We start from the raw sequence: 16,902 nt of genomic DNA, 5'->3' as shown, positions 1-16,902 counted from the left end.
AATGGACAAAAAATGGAAACTGTACGCCCAAATTCTATAAACAAAAAATTGGACCACGTTCCTTCTCTCATCATCGATGGAGTTATTTATTATGCCATACAGCGATACAGCTAAATATGTATAAATGTCCTTAAATGGCAAGCTGAGATGGAAAGAGCACGTGAAGAAAAAAGGACGGAAATAGGTTTGAATTATAGACAAGTGTACTGGTTGATAGGACGCCGCTCGAACCTTGCTATAAAAAATATTATTATATAAACAAGTCCTAAAGAGCATGTAGATGTATGGTATTCAACAATGGGGTTGTGCCAAACACAGTAATATCAAAATTATACACCCTAAAATCAAATCTAACGTAACATTGTCAATGCAATGTAGAGTTCAAATCTTCTTTAAGGTGTTTACTAGGTGGGATTCCATTTGGGAACTCAATAGAGTTAATGCACAAATTGATAAAGAGTCAGGTTGAATTTATAGAAGGTTGCCAGGCAATGTGGTTAGCTCTTTCGTTGAAAGCCAAAGAAAATTCTTTAATAGAAATTTTAACAAATTAAACTCAAACCTTAACAATAAATTCTCTGTTTTATTTTTAGAACATAATAGTAATGTAAATAATGCTGTGGGACTGTGCAGTGGAGGTGATTTAACAACAAGTTGTGATTTAAACGATAATTTTATTGTAAATTTGACGGATGTTCCTTTACCTAATGATGTTAAGCATATTGCTGGTCTTAACAAAAATTTTAATATGCCATATAATTATTGCAATTTTCCCATTATTGATTCAATTGTGGAGATAGAGTCCTTAACAGATTGAGTTATAGAAAAACAATTGAAAGATAGCATTAGAGCTGATGCTGTGAACATATTCAGGAATGCTTTGTCCCAGTTAAAAAATAAAAGAAAATCAGAAATGGAGAGAAACGTTGCAATTTGTAAACGGTTTTTTAAGGAACACCCTGACTTAATGTTAGTTAAGGCAGATAAAGGCAATGTTAATGTTGTTATGACAAGAGTACCGGGAGAAAATGAATGAGATACTGGGGGACAGGGATAAATATGAAGTTTTGAGTGAGGACCCTACGGACAAATTACAAAATATTAATAACAAATTGAAAAAAAAACCACCTAGTAAAGACCTTAAAGAAGATTTGAACTCTACATTGATTATCTGCAGGTCGATCTACAAACATCATTTCATTGTCAATGCACCTTGGTATGTAAGGATTTACATAGGGATCTTAAGATCCCTGAGGTCACGGCGGAAATAGAAAGATTTGCCGCCCAACACCCGTCTCACTCAGCCATGTAAGCGACGAAACTCCTGCACAACCGAAACCTCGTTAGATGGTTGAAAAGACCAGAGCCATATAACTAGTGTGGTCAATAATTTCGTGAATAGAGAAGTGTAAATCTTATTGTACCAATAAGTAAGCCAGATAGAGACAAATTTCGATGTTAGACCTGGCCAAATAGATATTTATGTGTGAAATTAGGCATAAGCTGTTGGGTTGTTTTAAATATATCAACAGTGTTAATTTTAATTAATAACGAAAAAATTGATAAAAAGCATCTTAATTCAATCAATTAATCAAAATAAGCGTCATTCTTTTCTATAGATTTCACATTTTAGAAATTATGAGTCAACCACGACAATTATTGGAAGTCGGATTTAAGAAAATATTATCGATTTCGTTTTTTCCAGTCTAAGAAAACAATGTGAAAGTCTGTTGGGGAAAGGTACTGTAATCGGCTTTAATATGGGGGTGCGAAAGGACCTCCATTTTCAGATTTCTTATCTTTTGAACGGTCAACGTTGAAACATCGGGGCGATCGTTGTCATGAAGTGGCTTTCGGCTTGATGTGCCTTATTCTGTTCGGTGCAAGTTGTTTTTTCGTACAACGTGCAGGCCATACTATCAATTTTGAACAAGAGATTTTAAAACTTAACACATTTATGTAATAATACGCATTGGATACATAAATAAATTAATAATAATGTGTTCGAATTTAGAATCACAAATAAAATGATGCGCTTGCACGATAAAATAGATAGTTTATTGAGATTGATACATGACATGGAGGAAGATGATGAGAATGAAGGAGAAGGATAAAATTCACATATTTTCTTCTCCTAACGAAAAAACATTGAATCATATATATGTAACCTAACCGGACCTTCACTCTTACCCTAGCTCTACCTACCCTAACCCGTAGCTAACCTTATCACTAGCCCTAACGATACAAACCTAACCTAACCGGTCCCTAATCTTAACATTAACTCTAACCCTACCTATCCTGACCTAACCCAACTTATCAGCTCTCCTTGGAACGCGAAAATAGTAAAAGAGATGTATACAGTCCAAAACCATATCCACGTTAAAATTAATTTTTAATGCTGTGTCATATATAGATTAAAAAGAATGATATTGAAAGATACATAAATTTGTCTCTAACTGTGTTTCCCTTTACTATCAGATATAGAAATCTTAAAAAAAATATTATCAATCAAATATCAATGTAATCACTTCCTCCGGTAATTAAATAGGAACTATTTTCGCTTTTCGTCTTATATATCCGTCTTAAGACACATAACAACGCCTATCCCTAATCTACAGTCGGATTTATAGCATATTACAGGGCTTAGACAATATTGAAATTGTTTCAAACTTTCCGTAATGAAAGAAAATTTGATAAACGAAGATTTAAACGCTTTACCTCTTATCCGACGGAAGGGGTTTGCATGTCGTGTAAAGAAAATTAACAAATTAAATCTGTTGAGAATAAAGACCCTTTCTTTGAAATAAGAATGGATGAATGGCTGCAACTTCGTCGGACCGAAAGATAGAAATGAAAAAGTTTTCATTATTTTCTATCCATCGGCCATCGATCCGACAATTGGCATTTATCAAAACACATTTTAAAAGAAAGTAAGTGATTGGTTGTCTGAAGAAAAATATTAAAAACAGAAAGGTAGCAGGTGTTGTTTTTCAACCAATTCTCCTCGAAGCAGAACACTTTACCTCTACTCTAATCTTGTTCATTCCATAAAAAAAAGTTTTCATTATTAAAAAAAAAAATATATGTATATAATGATTGATAATTTCATATATTTTTCCTTGTGATTTTTTACCGAAGAAACGATAGTTTCTGTAGGGAATTTGTCAATACGGCATTTTTCCTCTTCAAAAAATAGAATTCCTTATTTTATGAGTAATGGCAACAACCATTTAAAAATAAGTCCAGACTCCAGAAAAACGTAAGATATTGCAAAAATAGCACGTTAAATCAAGGGAAATTTAAAAGAAAAAAAAAGAAATTATTACAACGTTCTAAATCGGCCATTATTTTTTTCCAGATTGAGTAGTTATTGAAAACCTGAGAGGAAAATACTAAGCTCACATCCCGCATATATTTCCTGCGTATTTGTCATAATTAATATATTTGTTACTTACTCTGTGGTACCACATTATGGACATTACTGGCGGATTAGACTTAACCTGGCAGAGCAAGGTGATATTGTCGCCCATTTGAAGAAAATTCTGATCACGATTCGACAAAATGCGTACAGAGACAATTGGAGGATCTAAAATAAAATGGGAAATTAAAAAAAAATTAATAGCTGCTAAAACTATTCAGTTAAACTAGGATTAACTTATATCAATCAAGTTTAATTATGGGGAAAACCGGTTTATCTGCTTACATCCAACTTTCAAATGACGATCTTCACTCATGTGAAAATGAGGGTACTTGGAGTTTGAGGCTTTACACGTTAGAACTTTTCCATCGTCGCTCCACTGGGCTTTCAAGTTCAAAATACTACTGGTTTCCTTCACTCCTATCTTAACCTGTTCACCACAATTATTTGCACTTTAATTTCTCTAGAGTGTCAATTAGAACGGAATCTATTTACTATTTCACTCACTGTGATTATTGAATTCCTGACTGGTTCGCCATCTATGAACCAGGAAATGTTAGCAGGCGGCAACGATCCTTCCGTGCTACATATACACTGATGAATTGTACCCGATGACATGTAACTTGGTGCAGATAAAATCTTCACCGACGTAGGACGAACTAAAAAAAATATTCACTTTGATATAATTTCACATAAATAAATTTAACATGCCAAATTATTTTAGTATTTTAAAGAACATTCAGGTATAATTTTTTAAACATATTCTACTATTAATTTTCCAAAGCCCAATAGAAAATTTTACATGTCTGATTTAACGTGTTATTTTTGAGATATATCCATTTTTGTCGTCAAATTTACTCTTTTTATCATCAAACTATTTTATTAACATTTCAAATTTATCCTTTTTATCATAGAATCAATTCTATTTATTTCACAATAACCTTTTGTAATGTCAAATTAATCCTTTTAAATTTCAAAATAATCCTTTTAAACTTGAAATTTACAGTTTTTAATTTCAAATTAACCCTTTTTAATTTTGAAATACCTCTTTTTAACTTCAAGTTCATTATTATTAATTTTAAGGAACCCTTTTTAATTTCAAATTAACCCTTTTTAATTTTGAATTACCTCTTTTTAACTTNAAATTAATTATAATTAAATAATTAATTAACCCTTTTTTAAGCCTTACAAAACGATGGGAGATGGAAGGAAATATAAGTAGATAAAATAAAATCCCTGTGCATTTGAAGTTTTTTAAATACAAAATAATTGAGAACTTAGAAAATCATGTAAATACTAATTACAAATAAAATTAAGAATTATATAAAATTAAATATAAAAACCAATGATTCTTCTCTTATACAAAAATGACTTTATATTTGTAAAAATCTGGAATTAATATAAAAATAATTTGTTTTTCTAAAATTAACCCCAGATTTTTTGAAAATATAAAATAATCGCTCAATAAAATAATTATTTAATATTTGAAAAATATCTTAAATTTTTAACTTACAATTTTAAACTTTTAATGTTAGCAGTGGTTAATTTTAAGTATTTTAGATAAGAAACGGTTTGTTATTTGAAAACATTCTCCAATTATTAGAAGAATCATTTATTTTGTTCATTTACTTTTTTAAAACTTTTAATATTAATTGTAATTAACCTACCTATTAGATATAGAAGAACCCATTTTATGTTTTAAAATAATTCTCACAAAGTCAAAAAGAGCTCTATTATTTTATATATAAAAAAATTTCTAATATACAGGAATTTTACTGTACATATACATCATATCGTCATAAGTTTTTTAATGCTTTAAAGAAAGGGGTTAATTTAAAATTTAAACGAGTTAACAATGTTAAAAAATGTTGATTTGAAATTAAAAATAGGTTAATTTGAAATTAGAAAAGGTTAATTTGACTGAAAAAGCTATACTAAGTTTTTCTAGACAGATTTTCAATTCCTTTTCGCCATTTTTCATAAAATCGAATGGACTTGAGAGTTCCCGAATGAAAATGTATTTACAACTAAATCAAAATTAAATGCATTTTTGAAACACCAACTTACGTGTAATTATTGTAATGTTTGAAAGTAGAGCTTATGCTAAAATGTATACTGTTTAAACTTTCTAGGTAGTTAAAATAAAAACCTTCGATAAGGGGTGGAAGATTAATTTTCTATGTATTTAACACGACTAATTAGTGGACGCTCTAAATACAGGACAAGGATACTGCCATGCCGTCCTTGTTTAGAATTAATTAGAAATCGTTTTAACTCTAAGTGATTGTCTATGCTATCGAAGAAAAATTACAAAAAACTATTCTGGGTTGTCCCGTCCTCAGATTCTTTGTTGTGACTCTGAGTATGGGACATTCCAGAATAGTTTGTCTTAAGTAGCGTAAACGACCCTTAGTGTTAAACCTATTTCTAATTATGATTACTACTTTGTTTCAATTAATTGAATTGTTTACGTGGATTTGTTAACTTCTCCCTCGCATACCCAATTTTATTTTCTTTCCGAGATTATTTTCATTTCATGGTTTCATTTTAAGTTAAATTTTTTTTCGATCTAACCTGGCGCCGAACTGCCAAAGGTAACATGCTATTTGGGATTTTTTCATACAGTCAATTGGAGACGAAGGAGGAGAAATAAAGTAGGTAAGTAAGTTTTCACTGTGCGGGATCCAATTCTCAAAAATGTAGAAGAGGGAAAAAGCCAGAAAAATAAAAGGGACGTGGTAAAAAGGATGCGAAGCTGACAGAACTTCCAGGGGGCATAAACAATTATGTATATAAGGCCAAAGATATTTGAAGTGCGACAATCATTTCATATTTTTACCGTGTGGGGGTGGAAAAGTGAAAGCAGGCGGCGTCGAATTGTTATGAGTGTTTGGCCGCACTCCCATACGTGCACTCGAGGGGGATGGTGCCAACAGGGTGAAACAAATATATTCGCGAGCCAGAGTTTGCTGGCAAGGAATAAAGGAGTTCTGCGGAATCACTGTTAGACCTGACCTTGCTATCTTCTTATCTAGAAAACCTACTACCTATAGAGCCAGCTGATAAACGGCCTTAAAACGACCGATTAACGGCAATAGATAAAAAACAGAAATGGGTTCCGTTTATGCTGACACTCCTCCGGATGAAATAATTCCATGCAAATACACTGCAAATACACATTTGTCTCATGGTTTTTATTAATAAATATTTGTTTATGCTATATTTTAAATTGGGAATATCAATTAGAGGTAAACACACTTAATCCTTAATTCAAAATAAGGATAAAGGATTTTTCGATTTTTACTTCTTACGGAATTTAAAAGATTTATTCAGTCTCATTTGAATTCTGAAGCAATAAACTGCTTAGATTTCATCTTTGTTTTCTTACTTTCGATTTTAAACTTAAAAATGTCACATAGTGCTGAGGATGTTGGGCGTGGTGTGGAACTTATTGATGATGGACGTTCCATCATGTATGCGGGTATTGCCATCGGAGTTCTCTTCGAAACTCTGCGAGACGCCGTTAGACGTTTTCGAGAAATTGTGTCCTACCATAGAAGGCCAGGGTTCTGGACGCTCTAGGGTAACAGAACCATAGAATGACCGTTTTTGACTTTGAGAATGTTGCGAAACCGGCGCCTTACTGTTGTTCAAACGATTCATCAGCTCGAGAAAGTTCGAGGTGTCCAGATTCCTGAACGCACTGCCCGAAGAAGATTAAATCAGTATGGACTGATGGTTTTTCGTCCCATAAGAAGACCAGAATTGATCAGAACGCAGAGAGTTGCACGGCTCGCATTTACTCGAGAACAGTCATTGGTCTTTGGACGCCTGATATGCTGTACTTTTTACAGATTACAGATTATCGATTTGCTCTCCCATCTCCAGATGGGCGAGAAAGAGTGTGGAGAAATGAAAGGTCTGAAGCTTGTAATTTTTCCTAGAACCAACCTTTTAGCTAGTAGCTCAGTGATGGTGTGGGCGGGAATTAGAATGGAGAGTCGCCCAGAGTTGGTTGTTATTCGTGGAAGGTCTTTGACGGCCACTCTCTATGTGGATAAAATTTTGGAACATCATGCGTTGCCTATCCTCGATAAAATCAGCGACAATCTAATGCACGTTAATGCCCGGCCACATGTCGCTCGCATATTACAAACGTACCTTCAACAGCATAACATCAGGGTCTTAGCCTCGCCAGCCCGTTCTCCACACCCCATGGAACATTTACGTGATAACCTCAAAAGACGAATAACACCACATCCATCACTTCCTGATACACACCACAATCTCGAAAGGACTCTTCGTGAAGAATGGGCTAACCTCCAGCAAACAGACATTTCCAGTCTCGTAGAAAGGATGTCGAGGCGTCTTCGAGAATTAAGACAAGAGGAGGAAATACGCGATATTGAAATGTTAATTAAAACTCTAAAAACAAAGAAAAATTAGATTAAAAATAATTAAAACAAATTTTTTAAATTTTTTCATTTTCCTTAGCAATTTACATTTTTTTAGACAAAGACTCAATTATTAGCGTTAAAAAGTGTGAAACTTCGATTAACATATAAAAATATGTACAAATCAAGTTACAAATGAGTACAATGTACAGGTGGTTGGAATTTTTTGCTTCCCAGTATATATGTAAAATACAAATGAAGCAACGGAGATCTCATTGACTATGATAGGAAGGTGTGTCTTCGGAAAAGGCCGACTAAAATTTCCTTCCCGTCATATAAGCCATCAGTTGGGCAGAAATGCTTGTTCTTCGAATTTTTTTTTTAACCGTATGTGCCGAAATATATCTCTTTTTTATTGAAACATATCACAACGTAATACGTTAAAGAGCCTTTCTTACATTCCAAATAAAACTGTAATTTATTTAGAAATCGTGAGATGCGGTCTGGTGTGATGTAGGTTTCAGAAAAACATTTTCTTTATAGTGCCAACGTTTCGATCTTTATTCAGATCATCTTCAGGGCTCAAAGTGTTTGTCTTCTGTGTAATTGTGCCATTCTTGCGTGTCGTGTCGAGAGTGGTGTAAAACTGTAATATTGACCAATAAATGATTTTAACTTCTGTCGTTTTTGAAAAGTACTTTCAATCGGGAAATCTTTTACTAAGAAAAGACCATTACCTTCGGAAAATGCTAGTCTCTTCAGAATTGAAAAACGTCAAGAAAAAAAATCAAATAAATTGTAAACATTGCAAAAATCTCTCTGTCAAAGGTAATTCTTTTGACAACATAATGACCAATTTAGTTTGAATTGGCGTTACACAAATATAGGTCTTAAATCTTAAATAAAAAATAAAGAGGGATAAAGAAATGAACAGGAAAAACGATTATATAAGCAAATTTAATGAAATAATATAAAATTATTAATAAATTTTCTTATTTCTCCTCTTAATATTTTATTTTAAAGTAGGAAGTTTAAAATAAACTAGTATATAAATAAATCAATAGCCATAGGACAGGTTTAGAGAAATAACAGTTGAATTGTTTTATTAACTTGGGAATACCGTTCTTTTTTGCAAATACAATTAACGTTTCCAAGCATGTGAACATGTCAAATTTCTCACAACTGCTCGAACAGCGGGGATGCTACTCCAGGGGAATTCCGTCAATGGATTATAAACAAAGGAAATGAAGTTATATCAGGATATCTTTCCTCAACCAGGGTAGTTGAGAAATATCTTGAACAACTCAATCCATAACCAGAGCATAAAACACTGAATTCAATATTTGACTTTTAAAACATTTCATATAAACGAACAGACTCCATAGCTGTTCTCACAGATCTCTCCCGATTAGCGATTTTGTGTGTGTGTGATAGAGAGAGAGAGAGAAAGAGAGAAAGAGAAAGAGAGAGAGAGAGAGAGAGAGAGAGAGAGAGAGAGAGAGAGAAACTTCTCAAATCGTAACCTGCAAAGTCAGTTGATTTTATGATAAATGAGAAAAACCAATTGCAATAAAGTTCAGAAACACGTTTGCTGTTGCAAAAATAACAGGGAAAGCTAAATCAAAAATCCATTTTTTGATTTAAAAACAATGGTGAGTTTTTGTTTTTCTGCTATATCTGATGTAAAGTTTATTTTTTGCAATAGCTAACTTGTTCCTACAGCTATAACTGTAAATATTGCAATGTTACAAACTAGAGCTTATGCTAAAAAAATATTATTTAAATTATTTTTCTATGTTGAAAAGAAAAACAGAGGTGATACTAGTAAAGTGACACCCTGTTTTAAAATAAAATATCGTTTTTCACAGTAGGAATACATTTTTATTGCAATGCAAATTTTCTGTTAGTTAATTTTTGATATTCCAGCATGGCGAGGAACAGATAGGGATGTTATTATTAATGAAAAGAAAATGCTGTTTTGCTTCTCTTTCTAATATGCTTAAGTCGAGCTAGGAGCATGCTGATTTGGTACTTTATCTTACACTTCATTGAAGATGAAATAGGAGAAATGATGTGGGTAAGTAAGTTTTCCCTGTGCGGAATCCATTTCTCAGAACTGTAGAAGGGGGAAAGCAAGGAAAATAAAAATAAAAAAGGGAAAAAAGAAGCGATTCTCGTAGAACTTCCACACAGCGTAAAAAATTATGTAAATAAGAACAAAGATAATTAAAGATATGACAATCATTTTAGATTTTTACCGTGTAAATGCGGAACTAGGCCTCGACGAATTATTGTGAATAGTCATTGGGTGAGGAAGTTCTGAAAAAAGATAGTGGCGACACTAATAAGATAACAACATAAGTTTGTTTTTCTCCGGTGTGAAATCATGCTTAGTGGATTTTGATTATCATGAACTAAGTGATAATGAGCCGATAGTAACTTTATTTATCTATTTTTTTAATGCTTTGTCCAATTATATGTTATCCTTGGTAATACATTTACTGTTTTAAGTTTTAATTCTTCCCATCAACTTTCATTCCGTCTTCCTCGAAGGTTTTCATATTTATATCGAAAACGTCCATCAAAGTAAATTTGACCTTTTTTCCCTAGGCCCATCGGCTTATTTTGCCATTAGAGGTAATGTAGCTTAATGTAAGCGTTTGTACCCCTTCACAAACGCAATATGACGTCCATCCAATTGCGGACGACAACTGATAACTTTGTGTTGTGAAATCCGACCGACAGAAAAAAGGACTGTGTTTTGGGATGATAGTCCATTTCTACGGTTCCTGTTTAAAGGTATATGATGCAATTTACCATTTCATTCCTAAGAAATCTTCTTTAATATCTACTCATCACGCTCAATATCACAGCGTTTGGGGTAAGTCGGTTTTGCGCAAACATGAACAATATTTGGATCGAGATATAGTGTTTCCACATGCACAGCGACAATAGACGTACCAGCTGGAGAAAAATATTAACAAAACCATATATAAGTTAACAATTCCCAAGAGAAGATGAGAAATCGAAATTTGAATTGAGTCAAATAAAATAAAAATAAATAAATTGAAAGTATGTGGTCAAACAAGATCTTTAAAATTTATTAACTTTATACGACACATGTCTGACAATCTACAATTTGTTAGGTAATCAGATTTGGGTCTATTGGGGTTTTGGAGAGGTACAAAAATTATTTCTTTGAACAATTATTCACATTACCTACACACGACTTACATGGTCAATATTGATGCCTACTTTCAATTTTTGTAGACGTGAGTGAAAGAATTAGGAGTAATTAGTAATAACTTGGAAAGCTATTGAATCCCTCCCGTTCAGTACTTACAGCACACCGGTGGTTCCCAATTGAACAAGGAATTTGATTATTTCAGCGTTTTTAGTTTCATCAGATAAGTTTCATAATAGTTCATCTCAAAGCATTAATAGCAAATAAGCTATAACAGCTTCAATCTGTTAATAATTGCGTAGGGGCCTCTTGTGCTTTTTCTCAGAATCTGGACGAACCATGTTCCTCAAATGATCGTTAAGTCCGCAATCCCTCGTTGGGAATACTGTTAGGATGTAGAATGTCTTCTGTTTTTCCTTTTTTTCAAACCACAAGTTTATTCACTTGCAGTACGTTTTTCATTCCTTAGAGTTTCGTTGATAGTGTTGATCCATATAAGACCAAAGGGTTCAAAACCTATCACTAGTGAAGCAGCCCGTTCTTTCTTCTTTCTTTCTTGACTGAATTAATTCCCAGTAGGTTGTAACCTTTATGGCGCACTTTTGAAACTATGTAATAATATTTGAGTTTATTGCTCGAATGGCTGCATAGCTATCTGACATATGTCAATGTTTTTTATACTTTAGTCAAATTGAATAGAATAAATATCTTAATTGGGTGGATTTCAGCTTGAAAGATACTGGTGTACTTGACCATGGGTTATGAATAGTTTTGGGAACATTCAGTGAACTAACAAACGGCCCCTTTATTGATTGCGGTTCTTTTCCCCTTTTCCCACAATTTTTGTTGCTTACGTTGGGTTGTAAGTTTTGTTTAAATTCAAATACAGCATTTTTGTTAAAATATGCAAAAAAGCAGTACTTGTTTGAGTTATCTTTTTAAATCATACCAAATTAGAATATTCTGTGTTCATTTCCATTAAAAAACGAGGTTAATTTCGTACAAACAATTTTCCTGTTTTGTGTATTTTCTTATAGAAATGGTTTATATATGTACATACGTCATTGAAAAAACTAGAAGTTGTTCCTCTTCTGTCAAATAGTCTGTTTTTCGTTAAAATCCTTTTAACCGTTTGTGAATTATAGCCGTTTCAATCAGCTATTCCGACCACAACTTCAAAAAAATCGGAAAAATTTTACTTTTCAAAAAATCGATAAATTTAAATTCAAACAATTATATATATATATATGTATTATAAGGTTTTAAAACGAAATTTCATATTAGCTTCTTCTCCATTCACGGCAATAAATACATTTCTTCGAACAAATAACCCAGATCACATGCATAAAACAGTTCAAAGTATTAACTTTAAATCTGTGTTAAATTGTTTAAGTTATGTAGAAAATTAAAAGTAAGAACATTCATTCTCTCTCTATCTCTCTCTCTCTCTCTCTCTCTCTCTCTCTGTCTCTTTCTCTCTCTTTCTCTCTCTCTCTCTCTCTCTCTCTCTCTCTCTCTCTTTATTTCTATCTCTCAAGTAGAAAAACATCATAAATCTTAATCTTAGTAAAATCTTCAAGATATGTAGTTGGCTTTAGATTTACATTACCACTAAATTTAATTTCTCAAATAATAAATTTGTTGGAAACAATAAATCACTTTCAGATTACCATGCATAATTTCATTAAAAAATTATTCGTATAAGTCGACAAAGTAATAATTGTTATTATCATGATAATTATTATCAGAAAACTGTAAAGGTTTTTCTTTTGGCTCTCTGATTCAGAGTAACGGCGTAAAAGTCAATATTTTTATTTTTGTATAATTTCTAAATTCCAATTAAATTATGATATGCAAACAAGTGCAAACATTCGAGTAAAAACAGTTAGCTGATCTTGTTTCATGCTCAAATTAACATTTCGCATTTGTTGCCCCCTTTATGCCTTGTTGAGATGAATTTCAAACACTTGTAGATTGTTATGAACTTTAAAGGCCCAAGAGTATCTTTAGAATTACGAGACTTCAGTGTAGTTTACTTTTGTTCCTTTAGAGCCAGTAGCGGGGAATCGGAGGGCCACAGCACACTCCCATTTAATTTGAAATAAAGTAACATTACATTGGAATTGTACCTTCTATTGATACTATCAGAATTCTCGAACTAATTTCTCTTCCAATAATTTTACAACAAAGGATTCCAGAGTTAGGGGCCGGTAAAAGCCTTTTGAACGGGAAGCATTTAGTGAACTTTGAAACTTGAGAGATCAATGGGTAGGGGAATAAGTCTTTCCAATGTATTTGGGATAGATTAATGAGAACCAAATATAATACTAACACGTGTAATGCTAAATGTTTCGTTTCATACGAATACATTTAATTTCTGGAGGTTTGAATGTTAATATAATATTCAGCCTGCCGGACCACCATTATTTTCGCCCAACCTGCAACCATAGACGTCCGTTCTTCAATATTAAAATTTCAAGCATTAAAATAATTTACTATGCATTAAACAATGGGATATTTCTTTTTTCATTTGTTTAAACTTAGTCCTGTGCTGGAGGTTGTGAGAAAATCGATTACTAAATACTCATTTATACAAGATTAAATATCGCTTAAATACAATTTGGGCTTGTGCAAAAATAATGCAGGTTTGGAAAAGGCAATGCAAAGTATTTTTAATTTTTTATAAAATAAAGAAAATTTATTCGAAATCTTTTCCATCACAATCTATAAATCTTTGCCAAGGTGAAATGTGCGCTTTTCTTTTGCTGATATAAAACTCTTTTTTTCTTTATTTCGACTCACAATAAAGAAAGTCTTGGAAGGCGTTTTGGTCTTCACCGCGTTCTCTAAAAATTTTATCCCTCAAGAAGATATCAAAATGCCTAAAAAAAAGTGAAAGTCGGCGAGAGTCGGGTGAATATGGAGGGTGCGGTAAGGATTCATATCCTAAGTCCTTAACTTTTCCGCAGAGTTGTCATTGCGACATGTGGCCTGGAAGAAGAATCGGGCCCTTACGGTTTACCAATGATGGACAAAGACGTTGCAGTTTTCCGTGCATTTTGGCAATATTTCTCTGCTGTGATATATTCCATAATTCGGAAATTATAGTGAATAACCCCAACAACACCACCAAACAGTGACCTTAACTAAAAATTTAAAAAAATTAAAATTTTTGGATGCAGATTTGGTTTTGCGAAGTGTTTTGGCGCTTCATCTTCGTTCAACCATTGACCTGCACGCCTTCTATTATCGTACAGAACGTACCATGGGATACAATGTGATGAGAAATGGATCATTTTGGTGGTGCAACAGAAGTGACGTGCAAATTACAAAGCATCGATGTCTTTGGGGTTCGGTTAGTTCGTGCGGCACCCACTTGTCTAGATCCTTACTTTAGTAATTTGCTCCAGATGGCTAACGGCCGCGACGGTTGAGTGGTCAATAGTAAGCTCTTCTGCAATTTCCCGATTGTCATGCGTATATTTTCTTTAATCCACATTTTCAGTTGGACATCGTCCTTAACTTCCCTGTCTTCGAGATCGAAATCTCTGTAACCATCGCTGCACCGTGCATAGCTGGTATGCACTCCCAAACTGTATTGGTGTTCGGGTCGCACTTCGCCCAAGTTTAAATTCGTACAAATAAATTTGACGAAAATCTGGTTTAGACTATTTAATTTTGCAGGTCCCCACTCTTATAGAATTCAATATAAACTAAAATATTTTTATAAAAAATAACATTTAAAAGTATTTATTATACTCCATAAATTAGCTTTGAGGATTTAGCTTTGCTTACATGACGAGCAACTGCGAAAATAAAATAAATTTTCCAATCCTGCATTAATTTTTCACCAACCCAATACAGACACGCGTGTACAGATTGAGCCCTCCGTGGGTGTGGGTTCGATTCCCACCGTCGCCTCATGCCGTTTTTTTTCACGCTACCCTTCACGAAAAATATAAATTATATCAGCAAACAATACTATGTCTCTGACTAATATAAAAAATTTGAGCAATTATTAAGTTATTTACAATAAAAGAAGGCTAAAGACTAAACATACAACAAATAAGAAACGTATAAACAAAGTAAAATCTAGTGAATTGTTTGCGTTTTTTACGAGGGTTCGCCACAGCAGAGGTCATAAATGACCCTCAGGGTGCCGGGGTTTTTGAAAAAAAGCCCATTTGTTAGTATGTCGGTTTCGAATGCAGGGCCGGATTCGAACCCGGGACCTTTACCTTACACTGATGAGCGTCGTATCAACGCCTAAACCGTTGCGGCCACCGATGCCCCCAATTGTTTGAAATTGAGTTCCTTTATTGATGATGTATCCTGACTTTTTGTAGTGTTAATGTTGTACACTTTTAAACTTTTGGAAACTTTTCATTACACTTAGACCATTGTAACGTATCCTATCCGGTATCTAAATATTACGCTCACCTGGTTCGGATCTTTATCTACATCCATTAAAACTGATTCAATGTTTTTCTTTTTCATATCTTTTTTATTTAGCTACTGATTTATGTGTTAACGAGACCGGTAAGTAAAGTATAAATATCATTTGCACATAGTTTGCAGAATTTATTAGAAATTTACCACCACAAAGTGGGTCTTGACGACCGAGATTAGTATTTCGTGTCAGCCTTTTTTAATTACCAACTTCACTGTTATTAAAATAACATGTTCACATTAGGTAATATTTTTTCCAAGGTTGAAAAAAGCTGATTTACTTATTTATATAATCTCAAATCTACACATGCACGTACACACATACGCACGGGTATAGAATTATTCTCGCAGTTCACCGGCGTTTCCAGAGATTGTAATTTACGACAAACTACCGGCAGACCACGAGAATCACCTACCCCGGGTGTTGGCAATCCGGGGTCAGTTCTCGTCCGTCCAGCCACCAAGGTTGAGTAAGAGGTGCTATCCACAGTAGGTTTCAGCCCCAAATGTAATCAGTCTTCCAGTCCCAATCACTCTTACACACAGTTATTCCTATTTAGATTCCATGCACTCAGTAAGGGTGGCAGAATACTTGATCACTCTTTACACCTATTACCTACACCTCACACTACACATTCACGTCAATAAATACATTCACTCTCAACATTCATTAGGGGACACAAAACCATCAGTACTATATACTATAAAACAATCCTATTTACTCCAAGAATCGGAACAGGGGACCCAAATACACGCTGCTCCAGCCGATTCTTACATCAAGTGGCATTCCTACTCGCTCTCTATATGGAGCCAATGAATTGGCCCTTTCAATTAGATGGGACACATCGAGCAACTCTATATGCCAGACGCATGGCCGTTAGACCAAAAATGTAAGTATTCCTGTATCAACCTCGCATTGCCTGTTCACTAATAAGGAGAACATTCATTAGTTTTTTTATGCACTGTTCTATTGTTATGAAGACATTTAAAAAAGTAATTATCAGCTTTTCAATAAATTTATTTAGCCATTTTAGTAATATGTATTAATCTCGGCCTAAGAACGTTTGTATTCATCCTCTCATACTTTGCATAATTCGATAAAACCAGATAATACCCAACTCTCATTTTAACACATGTAAATTGTTCTAATATGAATTCCGTATAAGTTTCAGTTCAATCCCTTGGTGTTTGAACTTTGCACTCCGTCTTCCTCAAGGCAGGGGGTTTTCTTACATAATTCGGCAACCTCCCTTATGGGAACATTCTTGTTTTAAGCGTGTTTTTCAACAATACTTTAACACTTTCGAACCGTTTTGGAAAATGACTCCAGTCCTATTTTAATGCCTGTGGACGGCCTGCTGAATTTCTCATTAATTTCTGACCAGTTAAATCTCTATGAGCTCACATTCAGCCGCCCGACACAACGAGATCTTTGTGCCCTTTATTATTGCACTCAA

The 16,902-nt window shown here is 33.7% G+C and overlaps 1 protein-coding gene across 1 annotated transcript in view; it reads right to left on the bottom strand.

The window, feature by feature from the left end:
- Positions 1-16,902, bottom strand: part of LOC106663395 (hemicentin-2-like) — a 221,331-nt gene that overhangs the window by 55,308 nt on the left and 149,121 nt on the right. Inside the window, exons 6-8 of the mRNA XM_014388215.1 lie at positions 3,926-4,077; positions 3,704-3,848; positions 3,456-3,586 (exon numbers count right to left, since the gene is read on the bottom strand). Coding sequence (XP_014243701.1) covers positions 3,456-3,586; positions 3,704-3,848; positions 3,926-4,077 — 428 coding nt within the window. The remainder of the gene's footprint in view (positions 1-3,455; positions 3,587-3,703; positions 3,849-3,925; positions 4,078-16,902) is intronic.

The sequence above is a fragment of the Cimex lectularius genome, unplaced genomic scaffold, assembly GCF_000648675.2.
Source record: "Cimex lectularius strain Harlan isolate CLEC.00 unplaced genomic scaffold, Clec_2.1 scaffold221, whole genome shotgun sequence".
In the NCBI taxonomy this organism is placed as follows: domain Eukaryota; kingdom Metazoa; phylum Arthropoda; class Insecta; order Hemiptera; family Cimicidae; genus Cimex; species Cimex lectularius.
Note: the sequence above shows the minus strand (reverse complement) of the source record. Positions and strands in the feature narration are given on the sequence as shown.